The sequence below is a fragment of the Petaurus breviceps genome, unplaced genomic scaffold, assembly GCF_028583685.1.
Source record: "Petaurus breviceps papuanus isolate PSGF00001 unplaced genomic scaffold, PetGlider_PUasm1.0 243, whole genome shotgun sequence".
Classification (NCBI taxonomy): Eukaryota; Metazoa; Chordata; class Mammalia; order Diprotodontia; family Petauridae; genus Petaurus; species Petaurus breviceps.
Window position 1 is genome coordinate 387,547 of NW_027185931.1, and position 22,804 is coordinate 410,350.

The following is a 22,804-nucleotide window of genomic DNA, read 5'->3' on the forward strand; positions in this document are numbered from 1 at the left end:
AGAGTCACCTACCCAGCAAAACTGAGTATCCTGTTTCAGGGGAAAATATGGTCATTCAGTGGAATAGAGGACTTTCAAGCATTCCTGCTGAAAAAACCAGAGCTGAATAGAAAATTTGACATTCAGATACAAGAAACAAGAGAAGCATGAGAAGGTAAACAGGGAAAAGAAATCATAAGGAACTTATCAAAGTTGAACTATTTTTTTTTAAGCAATTGGGGTTGAGTGGCTTGCTCGGGGTTGCACGGCCAGTTGTTGTTTCTGGGTGTGGTGCTGGGTGTCTGGGCTCGGATTTGATCTGGGTCGTCCCGGCACTGAGGCCGGTGCTCTTGCTTGCTGAGCCACTTGGCCAAAGTTGAACTATTAACATTCCTACATGGAAAAACAATAATTGTAACTTATGAAACTTTTCTCAGTAGTTGAAGGGATTAGAAATATATATATATGTCTTTATATGAGGGTATGCAGGCATATGAATACATATGTGAATGTGTGTATATATGTTTACAGGTATACATAGATAGAGGGCACGGGAACAATTTAACAGGAAGGGATGATACTTAAAAGGTGAAATTAAGAGGTGAGAGGGATATAATGAGAGGAGATGGGGAGAGACAGAGTGGGGCAACTATCTCATACAGAAGAGGCAAGGGAAAATGGTTACAATGGAGGGGAAGAATAGGAAGGCAAAAGGGAATGGGTCAACCTTATTCCTATTGAATCTGGCTTGAGGAGGGAGGGAAATACACACTAAATAGGGGATCTCACCCTCCAGGAGAATAGGGGGGGGAGAGGATGTGAGGGGGGATGATGGAAGGGAGGGTAGTGGGGGGGGGAGGGAAGTTGGAAGCACCCAAGTTTGGAAAGGGACAGGATCAAAGTAGAGAATAGAACAAGTTGGATGTGGGATAGGAGGGAGGGAAATATAGTCAGTCTTTTACAATATATCTGCTATGTTATTGTTTTTCATTAGCCACACATGTACAACCTATACTGAACTGCTTATCTTCCCAGTAAGGGTGGGTGATAAGGGAGGAAGGGAATGAATCTGGAATTCAAAGTTTTAAAATCAAATGTTTAAATATATATATATACTATTATCAATATTGTTTTACATGTAATTGGGAAATATAGAGATCCACCATGCCCTACTGGAAAAGTTGAAACGGGTATGGGAGAAAATATGGGAGAGAGCAGATCAGAGGTGGGGATATCCTGTGGGACTGCTGTTTTGGGGGGATGGGTGGGGGAAAAGTGGGGAGAAAATTTGTAACTCAAAATCTGGCGGAAACGAACGATGTAAATCAGAAGTAAATAAAGCATTTAAAAAAAAGAAATAGAATAAAGTTTTATAATTGGTATTGAAAAAAAAAAGATTGACCATATTTCCTTCCATCGCATCCCACCCCCCACTTGTTTTATTCTCTACTTGGACCATGTCCATTTTCAAAAGTGGGTGCTTCCAACTTCCCTCCCCCCAAGCCTACCCTCACTTCCATAATACCCCTCTCATCCCCTTCCCCCCTACTCTCCTATAGGGTGAGATAGCTATTGAGTGTGTATGTCATTGCCTCCCTAAGTCAAATTCTTTGAGAACAATGTTGACTCTTTCCATTTTCCCTTCCTGTTCTTCCCCTCCATTGTAACAATTTCCCTTGCCTCTTTTATATGAGATAATTTACCCCATTTTGTCTCTCCCCATCTCCTCTCATTATATTCGTCTCTCATTTCTTAATAACACCTGTTAAGTATCATCCTTTCTAATTCAACTGGTCCTGTACTCTCTGTGTATACCTGTACACATATATACACATACACACATATGTATTCATATGCCCATGTTCCCTCCTATATAGACATATATATGCATGTATATATATATATACATTTCTATTCCCTTCACCTATTCTCATAGTGAGAAAAGTTTCATAAGTTACAATTATCATTTTTCCATGTATGAATGTAAGTAGTTCAACTGTGATAATTTCCTTATGATTTCTTTTCTCTGTCCACCTTCTCATGCTTCTCTTGTTTCTTGTATCTGAATTTCAAATTTTCTATTCAACTCTCTTTGTTTTTTCATCAAGAATGCTTGACAGTCCTCTATTCCATTGAATGACCATATTTTCACCTGAAACATGATACTCAGTTTTGCTGGGTAGGTGATTCTTTGTTTTAATCCCAGCTTCTTTGACCTCCCATAATATCACATTCCAAGCCCTTTGATCCCGTAGCTGCCATTTCCTGTGTTATCCTGATTGTGTTTCCACAGTATTCAATCTGTTTCTTTCTGTGTGCTTGTAATACTTTCTCCTTGATCTGGGAATTATGGAAATTGGCTATAACATTCCTAGGAGTTTTCTTTTTGAGATCTTTTTCAGGAGATGATCAGTGTATTCTTTGAACCTCTATTTTGCCCTCTGGTTCAAAAACATTAGGCAACTTTCCTTGAGAATTTCTTGGAGGATGATTTTTGACCATGTCTGTCAGGTTGTCCAGTAATTTTTAAATTATCTCTACTGAATCTGTTTTCCATGTCAGTAGTTTTTATATGAGATATTTCACATTGCCTTCTATTTTTTATTTGTTTGGACCTGTTTAATAATGTTATTTTGATTTCTCATAAAGTCACTAGCTTCCCTTTGCTCCAATCTAATTCTGAAGGAATGATTCTCTTCAGGGAGCTTTTGAAATTCTTTTTCCATCTGGCAAATTTGTTTTTTTAAGGCATTCTTCTCCTCATTGCCTTTTTGAGCCTCTTTTGCCATTTGAGTTAGTCTATTTTTCAGGTGTTATTTTCTTCAGTCAGGATGTTGTTATGGGAATGTAAATTTGAAGATCTTCCCTGCCCCTAGGCTAAAGTGCACCTGGAGCCTGGGGTGGGAGGCTTGTTTTTCAGTAGATACTTTTTGATTGGCCAGTGGGTCCAAAAGGTTGTTACATTCTCTGAGCCAGGAGAAGGCTATATAAGCCCTGATGTGAGGCTTTGTGTCGGGGCTCACTTTGAGAAGTGTTCTGTGATTTGATATGGATTCTGGGAAGCCATTGTCCAGAGCCCCCTGGCTTTGAAAAACCCAGATGTTGAAACCCAGATGTTGATTTGGTATGGACGTAATGGTTGGACAGTTTGGAAATCTGTCTACTTGATCTGTTTCTGTCTTGATAATTCTGTCTGTGTATTCTGAAGTTCGGGGTGCTCACCTTTTTACCCTGAACAAGGTAAACGATACATATTTGACTGATTAAAGTAAGCTTGTTAACCCATTTTGAGTTGCTTTCCTTTATCAAAGCAGATGCAAGAACCTGTGTTGGCAGCAAACCCTGAGGACGCTTGGGGTGCTTGCTGCTACAGTTGTTAACTCTCATGTTATAAATTTCCCCTTTCATTGTCATTTCTCTTCCAAATTTTTCATCCACTTCTCTTATTTGGTTTTCAAAATCCTTCTTAGCTCTTCTATGGCCTGTAAGAAGCTTATTCTTTTCTTGGAAATTTGTGGTGTAGGAGTTTTGACTTTGCTGTCTTCCTCCCGTTCCATGCCCTGATCCTTTTTGTCCCCTAACAAGGAGTCCTAAGTTGGATTACTGTGTTTGCCTTGCTTCCCTAGTTTTCTCATGGTGCCAGTCAATTACTTGACTTTTGAGCTCTTTGTCACAGTAGAACTCTGCTACCGGGGGGGGGGGGAAGCTTTGTCCCAATTGCTGGGGTTTTCTCAGCTGCTATAGCTTTTAGTTGGGGGCCTTCTCTGAAGCCTCCCCACACTCTGGAAACCTGGTCACACACCCCAGGACCTCCACCCTAGACAGCAATTCAAATCCAAGTAGGTGAAAGCAAGAGCATTTGCTCCTCAGACTAGTTGCTTGGTCCCCCTACAATCTGCAGGCCAGGAAACCTGAAGCAGCCACACTAGGACAGCTGCACAGCTGCATCACCTCAGCTGCTTCTCACCCTGTGGGCAAAGGCAGAACACACTCCTAAATTTGCAAGTCCCAAAGTTTTAATGGGAATGTAAATTTTTAAGATCTTCCCTGCCCCTAGGCTAAAGTGCACCTGGAGCCTGGGGTGGGAGGCTTGTTTTTCAGTAGATACTTTTTGATTGGCCAGTGGGTCCAGAAGGTTGTTACATTCTCTGAGGCAGTAGAAGGCTTTATAAACCCTGATTTGAGGCTTTGTTTTGGGACTCACTTTGAAAAGTGTTCTGTGATTTGATCAGGTGAGACTCTGAGAAGCCATTGTTGAGAGCCCCCTGGCTTTGAAAAACCCAGATGTTGATTTCATGTGTATGTAATGGTTGGACAGTTTGGAAACCTGTCTACTTGATCTGTTTCTCTTTCTTGATAATTCTGTCTGTATACTCTGAAGTTTGGGGTGCTGACCTTTTTCCCCTGAACTAGGTAAATGATACATATTTGACTGATTAAAGTGAGCTTGTTAAGCCACGTTGAGTTGCTTTCCCTTAACAAAGCAGATCTAAGAACCTGTGTTGGCAGCCACCCTGGGGACGCTGGGGTGTTTGCTGCTACAAAAGTCCATATTGCACTGATGTCTCAATTTTCCTTAGCATCTATGAATTGATAATTCTCGAAACCAACACAGCTCTTGGTAATCTGAAGTCCCTCGAGCCAGCAGGTGGTCAGGCTGTCCTGAGGCTAAAATCTCAGACTCACTTGGGGTTGAGCTCAGTTCACAGAGCGCTATGCTGACCCCTTCCTGCCATTCTGCCAGGCTTTCCTCAGTGGGAGATTTGCTTCTCTGTCACTTTGGGGGTTCTGTAGCCCCAAAGTTTATTCAGAGTCACCTTTTACATGAATTGGAGGAGGTGGAAGCAGGATCCCTGAGGATGTCCTCTTTCCACTCTGCCATCTTGACTCCACCCACAGAAGGTGTGATATTAAAAAAAAATAAAATTAAGAGGTGAGAGAGGAATACAGTTAGAGAAGGAGATAGGGAGGGATAGAATAACACAAATTATCTCATATAAGAGAAGAAAACAAAAATTGTAACAATGCAAGGGAAGAACAGGGAGGCAAAAGGAAATGGGTTAATCTTACTCTCAGTGAATTTGGACTAAACAGGGAATAACATGCACACTGAATTGGGTATCCTACCCTACAGGAACTTAGGAGGGAGGGGGATAAAGGTGGAATGATAGAAGGGAGGGCAGTTTAGGGGGGAGAGGGTTTTAAAAGACACTCTTTTGAAAAGGGACAGGGTCAAAGTAGAAAATAGAATAAGTGGGGGGTGCGAAAGGATGGAGGGAAATATAGTTAATCTTTCACAATTTATCTACTATGAAAATGCTTTGTGTGACTACACATGTACATCCTATACTGAATCACTTATCTTCCCAGTGGGTGATGAGAGAAGCAGGAAAAGAATCTGGAAATCACCCTTTAAAAATAAATATTTAAAAAATTGTTTTTTACATGCAACTGGGAAATAAGATAAACAGTCATTGGGCATAGACATCCATCTTGCCCTACTAGAAAATCGGGGGCGGGGGGGGGTGTGGATAGGGGAGGATATAATAGAGAGCAGATGGGGGAAGGTGGATTCAGTAGGTTCGCTATTTTGGGGTGGGGTAGAGGAAAGATGAGAAAATAATTTGTAACTCAAAATCTTGCAGAAATTAATGTTGAAAACTAAAAACAAACAGATTAATTATTTTAAAAATGTTGCCTTCTTAGAGACGTATGCATTGTTCTGTTAGTAAACCATGCAGAGTTATCATTTTTATACAGCAGTTTCTAAATTTTACCATAACATTCCTTTTTTTGAATGAATAAAAATGTGAAGCTATATTTGCCAAGCACTTCGTAAATCTTCAAAATAACCTCTTTTCTTTTGTCAACTTTTCAAAGAAATTTATTTATTTTACTTTTCAACATTGAATTTTACGAGGTTTTGTGTTCTAAATTCCTCCCCTTCACTCCCCAAGATGGCATACAATCTGATATATTCTATACATATACAATCATATTAGATCTATTTCCACATTAGTCATGTGAAAGATCAATTAGAACAAAAGTGGAAAAAACAAAAACAAGAAACTTGTATGCTTTGGTCCTCATTCAGACTTCATAGTTCTTTCTCTGGATGTGGATACCATTTTTCATCATGAGTCTTTTGAAATTGTCCTAGATCATTGCATTGCTGAGAATAGCTAAGTCTATCAAAGCTGGTCATTATACAATGTTTCTTTTACTGAGCACAGTGTTCTCCTGTTTTTTCTCCCATCACTTAGCATCAGTTATTATAAGTCTTTCCAGATTTTCCTTTAAATGTGTCTGCTCCTCATTTCTTATAGCACAATAGTATTCCATTACACTCACATGCCACAACTTCTTCAGCTATTCCCTAATTGATGGGCAAACCCTTGTTTTCCAATTCTTTCCCACCACAAAAAGAGCTGCTATAAATATTTTTTGTACATGTGAGTCCTTTCCCTTTCTTATGATCTCTTTGGAATACAGACCTCACAGTGGAAATGTTGGGTCAAAGGATATGCAATATTTCATAGTCCTTTGGGCATAGTTCCAAATTACTCTCCAGAATGGTTAGATCAGTTCACAACTCCACTAACAATACATTAGTGTTCCAATTTTCCCACATCTCCAACATTTATCATTTTTTTCTGTTTGGTAATGATAGCCCATCTGGTAGGTGTGTTGTGGTACTTCAGAGTTCTTTTAATTTTTATTTCTCTAACCAATTGTGATTTAGAGCATTTTTATATGACTTCAAATAACTTTAGTTCCTTTCTCTTTAAATTGCCTGTACTGTCCTTCATGATTTATCAATTGGGGGATGACTGGTATTCTTGTAAATTTGACTCTCTGAATATTTTAGAAAGGAGGTCTTAATCTGAGACACTGGCTGTAGAAAGTGTTTTCAGATTTCTATTTCCCTTCTAATGTTAGCTGCATTGATTTATGCAAATCATTTTTAGTTTAAGGTAATCAAAATTACCCATTTTGCATTTCATAATATTCTCCATCTCTTGTTTGGTTATAAATTCTTCCCTTCTCCTTAGATCTGACAAAAAAACTATCTCTTATTCTCTTACTTTGCTCATAATATCACCACTTATATCTACATCATTTACCCATTTTATCTCATCTTGGAATATGGTGTAAGATGCTAGTCTATGCCCAGTTTCTGCCACTATTTTCTATTTTCCCAGCAGTTTTTGTCAAATAGTGTGTTCTTAGCCCAGAAGGTGGAGTCATTAGTTTTATCATACCATAGATAGCAATAGTCATTGATGACTCATTGTGTCTTGTGCACAGAACCAATTTCATTGATCCACCACTCTATTTCTTAGCCAGTACCAGATAGTTTAATGATTGGTGCTTTGTAATATTGTTTTAGATCTAGTATGGGTAAGCCCCCTTCCCTTGAATTTCTTTTCATTAATTCTCTTGATATTCTGAATCTTTTGTTCTACCAGATGAATTTTGTTATTATTTATTCTAACTATAAAATATTTTTTTTGAAGTTTGATTGGTATGGCACTGAAGAAGTAAATAGATTTAGGTAGAATTGTCATTTTATTATATTAGTTGGGCCCAAATGAAGTTGATTTTTGAACCAATATGTAATAACGGTATTTATATCCCTACTAAAATTGGCTGAGGCTAGTTGAGTTTCCCATTAGCTGGACCCTTGAGCAACAAATATTTTTCCATTTATTTAGAACACACTTTATTTGAGTGAAAAGCATTTTGTAAATTTGTTCATATAGTTCCTGAGTTTGTCTTAGCAAGTAGACTTCCCAACATTTTATTAATTTTATTAAGATTTAGTTTCCTTCCTTATGTCTCTTAATGAGATCTATTCTTTGCTTTGGCTTTGTCTGAGATCTGGATTGCTACCCATGATTTTATTCCCCTTAAGCTGAAGCATAATATATTCTTCTCCAGCCTTTTATCTTTACTCTGTGTGTACTTCTCTGCTTCAAATGTTTCCTGTAAACAACATATTGTAGGATTATCGTTTTTTATCCACTCTGCTATCTGCTTCCATTTTATGGGAGACTTCATCCCATTCACATTCAGTTATGCCAACCCAGGGAGACAAGCCAGAGGACTAATTATAGAATCTCATAGGTAGAAGGGACTTGCCATCATCTTTTTCAAATGTCTCATTTTATTTATGAAATGTATAGAGGTGACTTCACTCTGAGCCTGATGTTGGCTGTTCCAAGACTAATGCCAAGCTATTTTGATTTTGGGTCTAGAGCTCTTCCAATTAAGCCATAATGTTCAGTTCAAATAATGAGTCAGAGATACAGAACAACAATCTACAAATGTACAACATTATGGGGAATAGAACACTTCAAAGGAGATGATCACAATCATGAGTTCAGAAAAAAAAAATCAGATGGTGTAGCAGAAATGGTTCTGCTCCTAGAGACCATAATCCTTGGGATCACATGCTGTCTCAAAATCCAGGATCTGTTACTCAGGGTAAATCAGGTAATCTCTCTATACACCACAGAGCAGGAGTTCTTAGTCTTTTTTTAATCATGGCAACCTATAAAATTTATGAACCCCTTATCAGAATGTTGTTTTGTAATTTAAAGGTAAAGGAAATATTGAATTTCAAGTAGATTTAGTATTTATGCATCCAAATTTATGAACACTCTGAAATGCTCCCATGAACCTACTTGGAGATTTGTGCACCCTAAGTTCAGAATCAATGTCAAAGATTATATTTGTGGATGAGAAACCTCTGCTTGCCTGCCTTGGAACATAATAATAGCTGGCATTTATATTGTTCTCTAAAATTCCCAAGGCACTAAACAAATATTGTCTCATTTGATCCTTGCCTTAAATGATAGATGGTAATATCTCCATTTTAAACTTGGTTAAATTGACCCAAGCAGAAGTCAAGTGAGTCACCCAGGGTAACTCATCTAGTAAAGATCTGAGGTCAGGTTTGAACTCATCTTCCTAATTCATTTCTGCCTCCAAAAGTCAGGGTAAAGACCTGAGAAAGATTCACTATCCTAGTGATATCACAACCTTATTCTAAGAAACAAAACACCAAAAATCTTTAAGTGCTCATGCAGTTAAATCTCAGGCTGAGAGTAAAAACACATTTATTTGAGAAAAGAAATAAATTAGAAAAGGGGAGAAAGATGCACAAAGAGGCTTTTCTGTGAGAGCAGATCACTAAATTCATGATGGAATACCTCAGGAATTGGGACCAAGGCTATTTTTACTTTTTTATTAATAAAGCATCTAAAAGTATTTTATGGTATTGAATCCCATGTGAGAAATGCTCTCCTGAAATCTACCCAGAACAAAGTAACCACTACCAGGAAAAATGTGGCATGCTGATTGCAGACCAGACAAGAGGCAGGGGAGCTTATTAAGCTCTTACTAAAGGACAGACACAATAAATGCTAGGGATACATATAAGGGCAAAATACTTCCTGCATTTGAATAGATCACCTTTTAATAGGGAACAGAGAATGGGAAGGGCAAGGTAATGAGAAGATATGTAGAATAGATGGAAGGTGATCTCAGAGCGGAGGTCACTAGGATTAGTTCCTCCTGCACAAGATAGCTTCTGACTGGATTTTCTTCCTCTTCAGATGTGGACCACTGTGGGAAGTGCCCAGAAGATGAACATCCAAATAAGGACAGAGATCACTGCTTCCCAAAGACTGTGACCTTCCTGGACATCGCAGAGCCTTTGGGGATAACACTAGCGTTAATAGCTGTTTCTTTCTCTCTTCTAACAATTCTGATTCTCTGGGTTTTCATAAAGTTTCGAGACACTCCCATAGTCAAGGCCAACAACCAGACTCTCAGCTATACTCTACTCATCTCCCTCACCTTCTGCTTCCTCTGCTCCTTGCTCTTCATTGGCCGTCCCACTGCAGCCACCTGCCTCCTCAGACAAACCACTTTTGGAGTTGTCTTCACTGTGGCTGTGTCCTCTATTTTGGCAAAAACCATCATGGTGGTTTTGGCCTTCAGGGCTACAAGACCAGGGAGTAGAGGCAGGATGTGGGTGCAATCCAGGGTGTCCAACTCCGTTGTCCTCATCTGCTCTGGCTTTCAAGTGATTCTCTGTGGCATCTGGCTGGGAACTTCTCCCCCCTTCCCAGACATTGACCCACACTCTGAACGTGGTCATATCATCATTCAATGTAATGAGGGCTCTGATGTTGCCTTCTACTGTGTCCTGGGCTACATGGGCTTCCTGGCCCTGGGCAGCTTCACTGTGGCTTTCCTGGCCAGGACCCTGCCTGATGCCTTCAATGAAGCCAAGTTCATCACTTTCAGTATGTTGGTCTTCTGCAGCGTGTGGGTCTCCTTCCTCCCCACATACCAGAGCACCAAGGGCAAGGCCATGGTTGTTGTAGAGATATTCTCCATCCTGGCCTCCAGTGCTGGGTTACTGGGTTGCATCTTTACTCCCAAGTGTTATGTCATCCTGCTGAGGCCAGAAAGGAACACCCAGGAAGGACTAAAGAAAAAAGTGCACTGCAAGGGGCGAAGTGATTCTAGGACATTGCCTCACAATTCCTACCAGAGGCATAAACAGTTTCAATAATAACACTTCAGCATGTGATGTCTGAGATTCTCCATCTCACTGGTATTTGAATTTTAGTTGGTTCTTTTTCAGCTCCCCACATATTGTCAGAGAACCCAGGTTTTGCTGGTAAATGTTTAACCGAGCTTCCTGAAAATGTCCCACACACCTTTTCACTCCATCTGCAACATTATATTTCCATACTGATATCTTCTTCAAGCTCAAATTACACCCTGACTCTTGAATCTGTGAAACCCCCTAGTATATCTTCATTTAGAAGTTAGTGATCTGGCTTTGGAACTGTTCTCTTCAGGACACTTTTATAATGATTTGGACACATGCAAAGGAGGCCTCTTTATCAGTTTTGGAGATAACAGAAACCCAAGTAAGATAGATAAAATACTAAATGACAAATTCCTCACTTTGCCAAAAATCCTCTTATTTGATGGAGCATTAGACACAATTGAGTCAGATGAATTTTAATAGGGACAAAAATACCGTATTACATATTGGTCCAAAAATCAACTTCACAAATATCTTATGAGAGAGATATCAGTATACAACAGTTTATTTGGGAAAAGAAATCCCACACAGGGTTTTTTCAGATGGGACGGAATATTAGTAATGAAAAAACAGATCCCTATGGAACAATTTTATTATGTAACAGCCAGACAAGCTAATGTGATCTCAGGCTGAATTAAGTTATATGTCTGCATTCATTAGAAAAATTCAAATTAAATAATTAGCATGTACAATGTTACACTTATTAGATTGGTTGCTATGACACAAAAGGAAAATGATTACTGTTGGAGGGGAGGTGGGAAAACTGGGACACCAACACATTATTGGTGGAGCTGTGAACTGATCCAACACTTCTGGAGAGCAATTTGGGGCTATGTCCAAATCACTATAGAACTGTGCATACCCTTTGATCTTGCAATACCACTTCAGGTTTTTATCTCAAAGACATCCAAAAAGGGGAAAGAACCTATTTGTACACAAATATGTATAGCAGCTCTTTTTGTGGTGGCTAAGAATTGGAAATCAAAGAGATGTCAATCCATTGGGCAATGTCTACACAAGCTGTGTTGTGTGATGGCAGTGGGATATTGTTTTTTGCAAAAAGAAATGAAAAAGCAGAGTGATTATGAACTGATAAAGGTGTCGCTCTTCTCAGGTAAACTATGATCCAGAACAATCCCAAAGGACTCATGATGAAGCATCCTATCCACCCCCAGAGAAAGAATTGACACTGTCGGAAAGGAGATGGAAACATGTCATTTCACTTGATATTTTATTTTATGTTTTATTAAAGTCTCCTTGTAAAAAATTACTAATGGAGAAATATTTTCCATAATCCTGTATCCAAAAGCCATGGTGATTGCTTACATTGGCAGGGAGGGGGGAGGGAGTTATAGAATTTGGAACTCAAAACTTAATTTAAAATTTTAAATAGCATTTTAGCATGCAATAGGGGGAATTGAAATATTATTTTTGTAAAATGTTATATGTCTAGTACCAGGCAAGTGACAGCCCCATCATATTCTACCTTATGCTACTGCATTTGATTCATTGTGTTCAGTTTGAGATGCCATACTTGAGAAAACATAATAATCAACAGGAGATTACTAACAAGAAGAAAACTAGTATATTGAAGGCATTTCCATTCATGCCATATGAGAGGTCAGGTTCAGGTAGAAGGAAGATAGACAGGGAGATCCATAGTTGCATAGGTGAAAAGGCAGAACCAAGAGTATATTTTATACAGTAACAGCAGTATTGTTTTAGGTATGATGGGGCAATTAAGTTTTTTTGACTATTATAAGTACCTGAATTAACGATAAAGGACACATGAGGGAAGGTGCTATCTGCATCGAGAGGAAAAAGACCCTGATAAATAGAATAAGATATAGATTAAATTTACAAATGTGTGTGTATTTGTGTATAATGATAGGCATCTCTGGGGTGGGAAGGGAGGGAAGAAAAAGAAGGGGAAAAAGAAATTTACGTGACTATTTTGTTGGATTTTTGAAAAAACAAAGCAAGCTGTGGATGGTAGATTTGCTGTTTCATGTCCAATTGTCATTTTTATTGTACTATGTTATGGAAATCCTTGTTTTATTTCATAAATTAAAAATTAAATGAACTTTTAAAAAGATAGTAGCAGAGAAATACACCAAATGTAAACATCATAAGAATCCATGAAGGGAGAAAAAGAAATACCAGGCCGGGAGACAGAAGGTAATGTGACTAATAAAAGCCTCAGGAGACAGAGTTTTATGCTAATTAATAATCAATTCATATATTAGGCTACCTTATAATAAATAAATTGATAGTCAGTGGTTTCTCTCAGGAACCAAAGAGGCCAGGAAGATTTAAAAGACTCACACCAGAAGTGTTCCTTGTGACAGGAAGCTCCCCAGACAGATGAAACTCAACCCTGATCAGTGGATGCTTACTGAGAAGGTGGGCTTGAAATCTTCACCTCCCTCTGCTAAGAACATGGCTTGATCATGAGATACAGTAACCTCCAGCAATTAGAGCAAGGGTAACCATTTTAATCCAGACCTCTTTGGCTAGTTTTATTCTTCATGAGCTGGGACAACCTAAACTCAAATCAAAGGCAACAAGAACAAGGATGCACGTTCAGGTGGCAAAGATGTAGCTGAGCTTGGCTTTTACATACAGAGTAGAAAAAAAGGAGGAATAATTGCACTATTTTATTTGGTTGGTTGTTGTCCTTTGTACTCAAAGAGGACCTATATGACATTACTGTTTTGGCGTCAGGGTACAGTGTGTCAGATTGTGCCTGATAAGAGCACTCCAAGATCAGAATGGTCTTCCAATTGTTTGACACAAATAGTCCATATGAGCATTTGGATTGAAGATGTCTAATTTTGTGGCTAGCTTTCTTCTCCAACAATATGATGGTTATGTTGACTAGATCATGCTGTGGGCTTGCTCCTTGATGCCAGCTGAATCCTTCATCACCTCTCTCTCTCACCTCACCTGTACTCCTTTGCTGGGAAGCTGTTGGGCTCTTTCAGAAGAGCAAAGACCCCTTGGTCTTGGACTGGCAGGAGTCTTTCAAGTTCTACTCCCTCATATGCTCAGCACTTAGACTTCCCACCTCCCAGATATTTCACTTTGACAACTCTTCCACAAACAAGGGGGGGGGGGACCCAGTACAGTGTGAGAACTTACCCTAACTTACAGTGACCATCCCATTAATTTCTCAAATCCTCATCTCTGTAGGCTAGGCCATCACCCTCCAAACAGTGGCACAAACCTCAGTTCAATGTCCTCAGCATCTCTGATCTGCTACAGAAGTCTTATTTCTTAGAGAACCCTGATATCAGAAAATGACAGGTATTTCTCTTCCCTTTCAACTGCATTCCTTTCTGAAAGACATTTATTTAACAACAGTGCTAGAGATTAAGTGATTTTTGGTTGAGAAAAGAAGTTCTGAGGCTCAATAGGACATTAGGAACTATGTGATCTACCTTAATGATACTGAATTCTTGGTGAAATTGGGACAATTTATTCCCCACTGCTCCACCTGGTTGTTTTTACCATGTGGAAGGAAGCCATCAGCTGGAGATGGTTAGATTCAAAGGTCAGAGATTATTTACACTCAGCTTACATCTTCATCCATAAGAACACATCTCACTCTACTTACCTCCCTAAATCTATGCATAGAAAGTCTCACCCAGATCCTTTTTTCTTTTGCCTTTGTGGCAAACTATTGGATGAAAAAAAAATCACCCATCAGGTAGCTTGTTTCCAAACCCTGATAGTTAGCATCCTAGGAGACAGAAGATGAAGGGATCTTAAAGGTAATTTTGTCTACCTCTTTAGTTCACAGGAAAGGAAAAGGTTGCCTACAAAACTTTTGATTGGCCTAAGAATATTTGACCCCAAAACTCTCATTCTTATCAACTTCTCTATGATTTCATGAATGTGGTGAAAATTCCACTAACTTCAGTCGAGTTGATAAAATGTCATTTAACTACTGGGCCAAGATGTTTTCTGCAAAGTAAAATTAGTGCAACTTACATTAACCCAAATTATTTCTGCCCCAAAATCAGATGTATTCTAGTGGTCTTTCTCCATTACACACTACTTCAATATATATATAGTTCTGTAGACCACACAGTGCATCAGTTTTTTCCGTACCAGCTTTTCTTATTTTTAGACTAATTTGGTAAACAAAAGAAAAACCATTTTTTCTACGTGGGATGTGAATATTCCTTTCCAAATGGAAATAATATTGCGAAAGGATTTTGAAGAAGACAGGTTTTGTATAAATGATCATTGCGCTTTTGTTACCAGTTAAATTATATGTAATTGGTAAATTGCAAAAAGGCACTAGACTGCAGAACAGTAGCAGGATTTCATCACCTTCCATGCACTGATGGTGAGTGGTATCATCTTTCCAGAAGTATTTGTAATTTTGGGTTTTTGTGTTTTGACCATAGGATGGGATACTGACCTGCTGCAATAAACAACCCAGGGTTTTATAAGCAGACAATTTTGGAGTGATTTAAGATGGATTGGAACATGTTGGGAAAATAATACTATAAAGGAATTTGGAAGTGAGTTCTAGTCAGGCAGGTTGTTTGTGAAAATGGAGAATGGGGAATATTACAAGGAATTGACTTTTAATGGAGTAGGTGATTCTCATTTCAAGTGTTGCTGGAGAAGGTGTGAATTATTCTGGGAGGAATGGAAAATGCTTAAAATGTTCAGTCTTTTCTAGAAGACATTGCTTTGGTTTGCAATCTATCCCTACTGACTGGAATCAGTGTCACTGAAACAAGCTAACTAAGGGTGAGTGGCTAGAGGACTTTTTATAGAATCTCAGGTGGAAAGAATCTTGGCCATCATCTTTTTCTGATGTCTCATGTTATTTATGAAACCCATAAAAGGGACATGACTCACTCAGATCTGATTTAGGCGGTGCCAAGGTTAACATCCCTATTTCCTGACTTTTGTTCTAGAACTCTTTGTTCTCAATTTTACTGTTCAGTTCATAAAGCAAGTCAGAAATTCAGAATAAAGCATGACAACATACACTGTTAAGGAGAATAATGCACATCAAAGGTGATCATCACAATCATAAGCCCAGCAATAGGCAAAATGATGTAGCAGAAAGGGAGCTGGCCTTGGAGTCCAGAATACTTTGGGTCAGTCCTGGCTCCAAAGATTGGCTTTATTCCCCAGGCCAAGATCATTTTTTCCTTCTGTGTCTAGAAGGAACTTTCTAAGGCAGAAATCCTTAGCATTTTATGTGTCATGGCAATCTTGAAAGATTATAAACTCCTTTTCAGAGTACTGCTTTTCCTTTAAATTTAAAAGCAGGAAACAGTAAATTTCAGGTAATATTAGCAAGAAAAAACTGATTTTTTTGCAATCAAATTTATGGACCCTCTGAAATCCACACATAAATCGCCTTGGGGATTTGTGGACCTTAGTTTAAGAATAACTGCTCTGAGACTACACTTTGCAGAAAAAGCACCTCTGCTGGCATTGGTAAATTATACTAGCTAGGATTTATATTGTTTTTTAAAGTTCACAAATCACTTTACAAATATTATCTTATTTGATGCTGACAATGACCTTGGGTGGTAGATGGTGTGATCTCCATTTTATATGAGAGGAAAGTGATACAGATGTTAAATGACTTGGTCAGGATCACTCAGCTAGTAATGGTCTAATGCATTATTTGAATACAGGTCTTCTTGATTCCCACCTGTCTCCAAAAGCCAAGATAAAGACGTCAGAATGTTTGACAATACTTGTGAAATTACAGTCTGATTTTAAAAAAGCAAAACAAAACAAAACACCAAATTCTCAGCTAGTGAAGTGTCATATCTGCTAGTGAAGACATATCTGATTATGAAGAGAACTGAATTGGGGCGGGGGGGGGGGGAAAGTAGCCATAAATAATCCCTTCTCTGAATGTAGATTACTCAATTCATAATGAAGTCCTTCAGTGTTTAGCACTCAGGTAATTTTCATTTTTTAATAAAGCATCAGACAGTATTATACAACAGCGAATGTTATGTAAGAAAGAACACTTGGGGTCTTGGGTCTGCATTAATTAATCATAACACAAGCCATCTTTAGTTGAAAGGGGTTCACTCTTCACAAACCTTGCAAGGGCAGTAGTGTTTACTAAACGCCTACTCTGTGCCAAGCTCAGTACTGAGTACTGTGGATACAAAAGAGGGAAAAATTGTTCCTGCACTCAAGTAGTTTACCTTTTAATAAGGAAGACAATGTGTATAGTGTGATGTGTGTGATGTGATATAGTGTGATGTATATAGTGTATAGTGTGATGATTGAAAGTCTGAGAGTCAGATTCTCAGTCATTTCATCATTTTATTAAAAAGCCAGCAGGTTATTAATAAAAGAATGGTCATTTGGCAGTCTCTCTTAGACAATACCCTGAATGGCAGTGGGGTCACGTTTTACATGCCTTTTGAAAAGTAGGGGTTCCTGAGGGATGACAATTAATTGGGATTGGTTAACACAATGGGGGGGTATGGGTTTTATTGAAATGAAGGCCTTAAGTTACCTGACCTAGGTCACTCAAATCTTGGTCAAAGAGACATCTATTTCCATATCACCTATCTTGATAATATGAGAATTTACCTTTCCCTGGACCTGTTTGAGCAATCACAATGAACAGAAACACACCTATTTGCCCAGAATTGGAATTTCTTTCACTGTCTGATCAGACCTTGGCTTGGGTAAATCTCTAAGAGAGATTTCCCATACTGGATGGTTTCTGGATGAGGAAGTAAGTAGAAAAGGGGAAAAACATTGTCTCTAATAACAATAGGTATTGAATAAAAGAAATATTCATTTATCACAGTAGCATATTTTGGGAAGGTAATCTCAGAGAGAACGTCATTAGCAGTGTGAGAAACAAAGGAAGGAATGCTGTTTCCACAGGATTAATACTGCTCCCTGATTGGCTGGAGTAAAAGCAGGAGTGATAACAGGATGTAAGTCACAGGTGACTGGCTCTAATCAGAGCTATGACCCAGCTTCTGATCAAGTGAAAGGTCAGAAGTTTGTGAGCATGCATAATGAACTGTTTAATATTATCCAACACAAACCCTGGGTGGAGCAAGCTAATTTAAATGCACATGCTTAATATGCACATGTAATATATGTCAAGGGAGAGGGAACATATCAAAGAGGGGAACCTGAAATAAGTGGTTCAGGAAGTTGCATCTAGCCAAAGGGAAACAAAATGGGAAATGTGAATTGGGAACGAGAAATAAATAGCCATGTATTTGTCTGAACAAATGTACTCCTTTAAGGAGTTACCCATTCACAAGGGATGTAAAATACATGTGAAATAAAATGAGAGCTTTCCTGGCTTCAACAATGAGTAGGGTTCTTTCTGGAGTCAGTAACCTTCTCACAGCAGTAACTCCTCTTGCACAAGATGGGATCTGACTGGATTTCTTTCCTCCTCAGATGTGGATCACTCTGGGAAATGCCCAGAAGATGAATATTCAAATAAGGGGAGAAATCACTGCTTTCCAAAAACAACAGGTTTGGTAAAGGGGACACACAAAAAAGCCCTGAAGAAAATGACAATTTTAAAAATGAGCTAGGAAAATGTTTAAAAAAGGTTCAAAAACTCAGTGAGGAGAAGAATGCCTTAAAAAGCAGATTTGACCAAATGGAAAAGGAGGTCCAAAAGCTCATTGAAAAAATAATTCCCTAAAAATTAAGATGGACCAAATGGAAGCTAACAACTTTATGAGAAAAAAGAAACAATAATACAAAACTAAAAGAATAGAAGGCAATGTGAATTATCTCATTGGAAAAACAACTGACCTGGAAAATAGATCCAGGAAAGATAATTTACAATTTATTGGGTTACCTGAAAGCCATGATCAAAAAAAAAAAGCCTAGTCATCATATTTTAAGAAATTATCAAAGAAAACTGCTCTGATATTCTAGAACAAGAGCATAAAATAGAAATTTAAATAAATGAACGAATCCACCTTCTTTCATTTGTTTAAATTTTGAACTTTTGTATTTGGCATATGCTCTTTACTATATAACCTCAAGTAAGCTGCTTTACGACTATGGCTCTCAGTTTCCTTACCTTCAAAACAAGGATGAGAATGTCAGACTGCTTTTAAGGTTCATTCCTCTTCTAAACTCCATGACTCTGGATAATAGGTATCAAAGGCACTAGCTATGCAGGTGGCTAATAAAGGTTTTGTGAGAAGTGTGTCTTTGGGTTTGGGGGGGAGCCGGTTAAGAAAACACGGAAATAAAGGACATGGCATCTCAAAATCTCAGACACCTTGGGGATACCCTCTCTTGGGGGAAAAAAGAGCCGTTTCTTACAGGTCAAATTGGATTGGATATGAACACAAGAGAGAAGGGGCAGACTGGGGTTGGGGGGTTCTCTTTTCAGTTACTATTTCCCAAAAACTGCTCTGTTGTCCTTAGAAGTGGGAGCTGACAGAGAAACATTCCCAGATTTCAGGAGAATATTGGCATGAATAGGAGAGCTCTTCACTGTGGATTTTTAAAGTTTGATTAGAAGTGGCAGTCTTTTAGGTGACTTTGACTTTTTACTCGTCTACATCTTTAAAAGCAAAGAAAGACAAAGAAATGGGGAGAAAGGCAAGGAGGTCTGGATTAGGTTCTAGTCTTGAAATGAAAACATTTTGCAAAGACCTGCCAGCAAAAGCTGCGTGTACAAACTTGTCAGGCTTCCAATTTGCCAATCTGCCTCTGATCTTTGTTTATAAATTTCTCTTTTCGATGATAATGATGATATTTATAAATAGTTCAGCTGTACATACTGCCCTCTATGCATAGAGTCTACAAAGTGCCACATGGCACCTTCGTCTCCTGCTTTACAATTATTTTCTCATTTGATCCACAAAACCACCCCACCAGAGAGGTGCTATGATTATTCATTCCCATTCAACATGTGAAGAAACTCAGAGAAACAGAGGTTAAATGACCACTTGCCTAGGGTCACCCAGGTAGTAAGAGTATGTGCCTGGATTCCAGTTCAAGTCTTTTTCAGTCCTGGCCTGAAGCTGTCTCCAATGTGCCACCTAGCCACCTACTCCCTTATACCCATTCCATGAGTATCTTGAGACAGGAAAGAAAGAAACAAGAATTTATTCAGTTTGTATTTTGTGTCAGGCACTGTCCTCTACACATTTGAAATATTAGCTCATTTAATCCCCACAACAGCCCTGGTAATGATTATTATCCCCACTTTTAATGATGGGGAAATTAAGGCAGACCAAAGTGATGTTCCCAGAGTCTGAGGCTAGATTTAAAGGCAACAGCCCAGACCTAGCAATCAATTCTTTCAGGTATTCTTGAGGATTTTATTCAGTTTTTACTTGGAATTCCTAGTACCTACTGCCATAGTTTGCATGTACTAGATGGTTAATGAATGTTTGGTGACTGCTTGAAGTCTATCCCAGTTATGACAAAATTGAGGAAGCCTTCTGTTATGACTTCATTGTGAAGTGTTTACCCCACCTACTCATCATTCTTTTATTTTTCTCTCTTCTGTATGTGTATATATTCCCTGCTACTTTGTATTAAAGGCATGTGGGCATATCCTACCACCAGAATGAATTCACTGAATCTTTTGGGAACAAAGAATACCCTGATAATTGACATTATGAAGCACATCATATTGGCTCAATATCTATTAGTTGAATAAATGAGAGAGTAGGGTAGGCACATTCAATTTGGGAGCTCCAAGCAAATAGCCATAAATAGCATAGTAATCACATGAGGGGAGTAGTACAGGAATGAGGGGGCCAGCTATTATAATCAGCTTGTGGCAGAAAAGTACAACAGGGAATAGAGGGACAGGCTTCAGTTAGGGAGATTTGTGTTTAAATTCACTTACTGGGTTGTGAACCTCGAACAAACCAATTAACCTTTGTTTCCCTCAGTGTTCCACTTGTGAAATGGGGATGATAATAATAGTACATATCTCCCAGGACTGTTGTGAGGATTAAATGAGATAAATCATTGTAAGATGCTGAACACAACACCTGGCACTATATAAATGTTACTTACTATTACTTTTGCTATGGTTATTGTAAAAACATAATGAGCTGGAGGTCTTAGATTTGAACTTCACCTAACTGAGAAAGCTTTCCTTCTGAAATGCATTTTCTCTTTAGGTTTTTTTTTTTGTGGTTTCTCACTGTCTCCCCCTCATGTGGCTACATACACACTACCATCAGGCCATGACCATAATGTTTGATGTGGAGGAGATCAACAGGGACCCTTTTCTGTTGCCCAACATTTCTCTGGGATTCCAGCTCTACAATGCCTCCCACAGTGATGAGAGGACCTTGAAGAGCCCCCTGTGGTGGTTGACAGGAGAGAGTCAGCTAGTCCCTCACTTCAGCTGCAGAGGGCAGGACAAGTCTGTGGCTGTAATTGGAGAAGCCACATCAACTCTGTTTTTCCAGATGGGGATCCTGCTTGAATTCTTACAATTTCCCATGGGTGGGTGATATTGGGCTTTCTAGTTTCTAAATCTTTATCAAGTCACTCCAATTTAGGAGATAATGGATGGACCTCTCATTGATCTACATCCAGAATATGCACAAAGAATGTAGGTACAACCAGATTGTGCACAAAGAAGAGAATTAGAATTACATAACCCTATCGAGGGGTGAAGTGGGATATAAAGTGAATATAAAGTGGGATATAAAGGTGAAGTGGGATTCAGCATTTAGAGAATGACTACAGTGTGTCAGGCACTGTGTTAAGCACCGTGACAGATATTATCTCACATGATCCTCCCAACAAAAATGAGGCATGTGTTGTAATATTTCCCAACTTAAACACACAGAAATCAGGTGATTTGCCCATGGCCACCCAACCAGTATATATCTAAGGACAAATTTGAACTCAGATCTGCCTAATTCTAGAATTAATGTTCTATTCACGGCACACACAAAAAAGATTTATATGTGGCAAGAAAGACTAAAAAGAATCATTCATACAGGTCACAGAAGAACCCCGATGAAAACCATATCAGTGGAGTGGCTGATTAGTTAAACATTAATAAGGGTGCAGTGAGCAGAGCTCTGGCCCTAGAGTCAGAAGGACCTGAGTTCAAATCCCCCTTCTGACACTTAATACTTACTAGCCAAGCAACCTTGGGCAAGTCACTTAACCCCAATTGCCCAGCCTTCCCCCCTTCAAAAAAGCAAAAAAATAAAAGAATATCAGAAAAACCAATAGAAGACAAGCTATCAAGGAGAAGGGCATGATTAACAGTATCCAAATATGTAAACATGGAAGAAGATTTAAAGAAGTCGATTTGATTTTACAATTAAGTATTCATAGATGACTTTGGAGGTAATAATTTCAGTACTAAATTGCAGGGGGTTCAGAAGACAGTGTAAGGGGGTAGAATGAAGATAGCAGAACAGAAGCATTAACTTCTCTAAGCTCCTCTATGAATCCCATCACTAAACTTTAAAAAGTGAATCTGAACAGTTTTTAGAGTAACAGAATCTATTGGGAGATAGAGCATAGCAAATTCCCAGCCCAGGAAAGTGCCCACATAGGTCTGGGTGGGGGAGTGTGGAGCATGTGAGGGCTGCACCAGCAAGGACCAGAGAGCAGACTACAGCAGAGAGAGGAGGCCCAGATAGCAGACTCACCCACCCCAAGGGTGATTCACAGCCATCTCACCACAGGATGGAGGATCAGTCAGAACTGGGTAAGAGAAAGCACAGGGCCCACAGCAGTGACTGCAGCTTCTCCAGGGGCTATCAGCCCACACACTGGAAGTTTAAAAATCACTTATCTGAATTTCTAGAAGCCAACATGGCAAAGTAAACCCTAGCTGCTCTGATTGCCCCTCCCTGACACAGAAAACCCAGGGATAAATGTCCCAGGCAAAGTAAAATCCTGAAATAGTGGAGATAGCCTCAGGTTTAGGAATCACTGAGAAGGGTATAACTGAGGCAGTAAGGAGTCTGAAGTGAAGGGCAGGAGGGGTCCCAACAAGCACCACCCCAGCTGACCAGCATGAGTTCCCAAAGCCCAGGGTGGTGGAGGCAGCAAGCATTAACAGCACAAGCCCAAGTGGGCCTTAGCACCACCAGGGAAATCTGCAGAAACCAGCTGTGCTGGCTGCCAGCTGCTTAGCCTGCCTGAGCTGCAGCCCAGGAGCATAGACAAGGACATCTGAAGTGGCCAGACCACACCCCC

The 22,804-nt window shown here is 39.2% G+C and overlaps 1 protein-coding gene across 1 annotated transcript in view; it reads left to right on the forward strand.

The window, feature by feature from the left end:
- Positions 1-10,567, forward strand: part of LOC138167647 (vomeronasal type-2 receptor 26-like) — a 71,756-nt gene extending 61,189 nt beyond the window's left edge. The window contains exon 8 of the mRNA XM_069096581.1: positions 9,600-10,567. Within this exon, the coding sequence (XP_068952682.1) occupies positions 9,600-10,567 (968 nt within the window). The remainder of the gene's footprint in view (positions 1-9,599) is intronic.
- Positions 10,568-22,804: the final 12,237 nt, after the last annotated feature.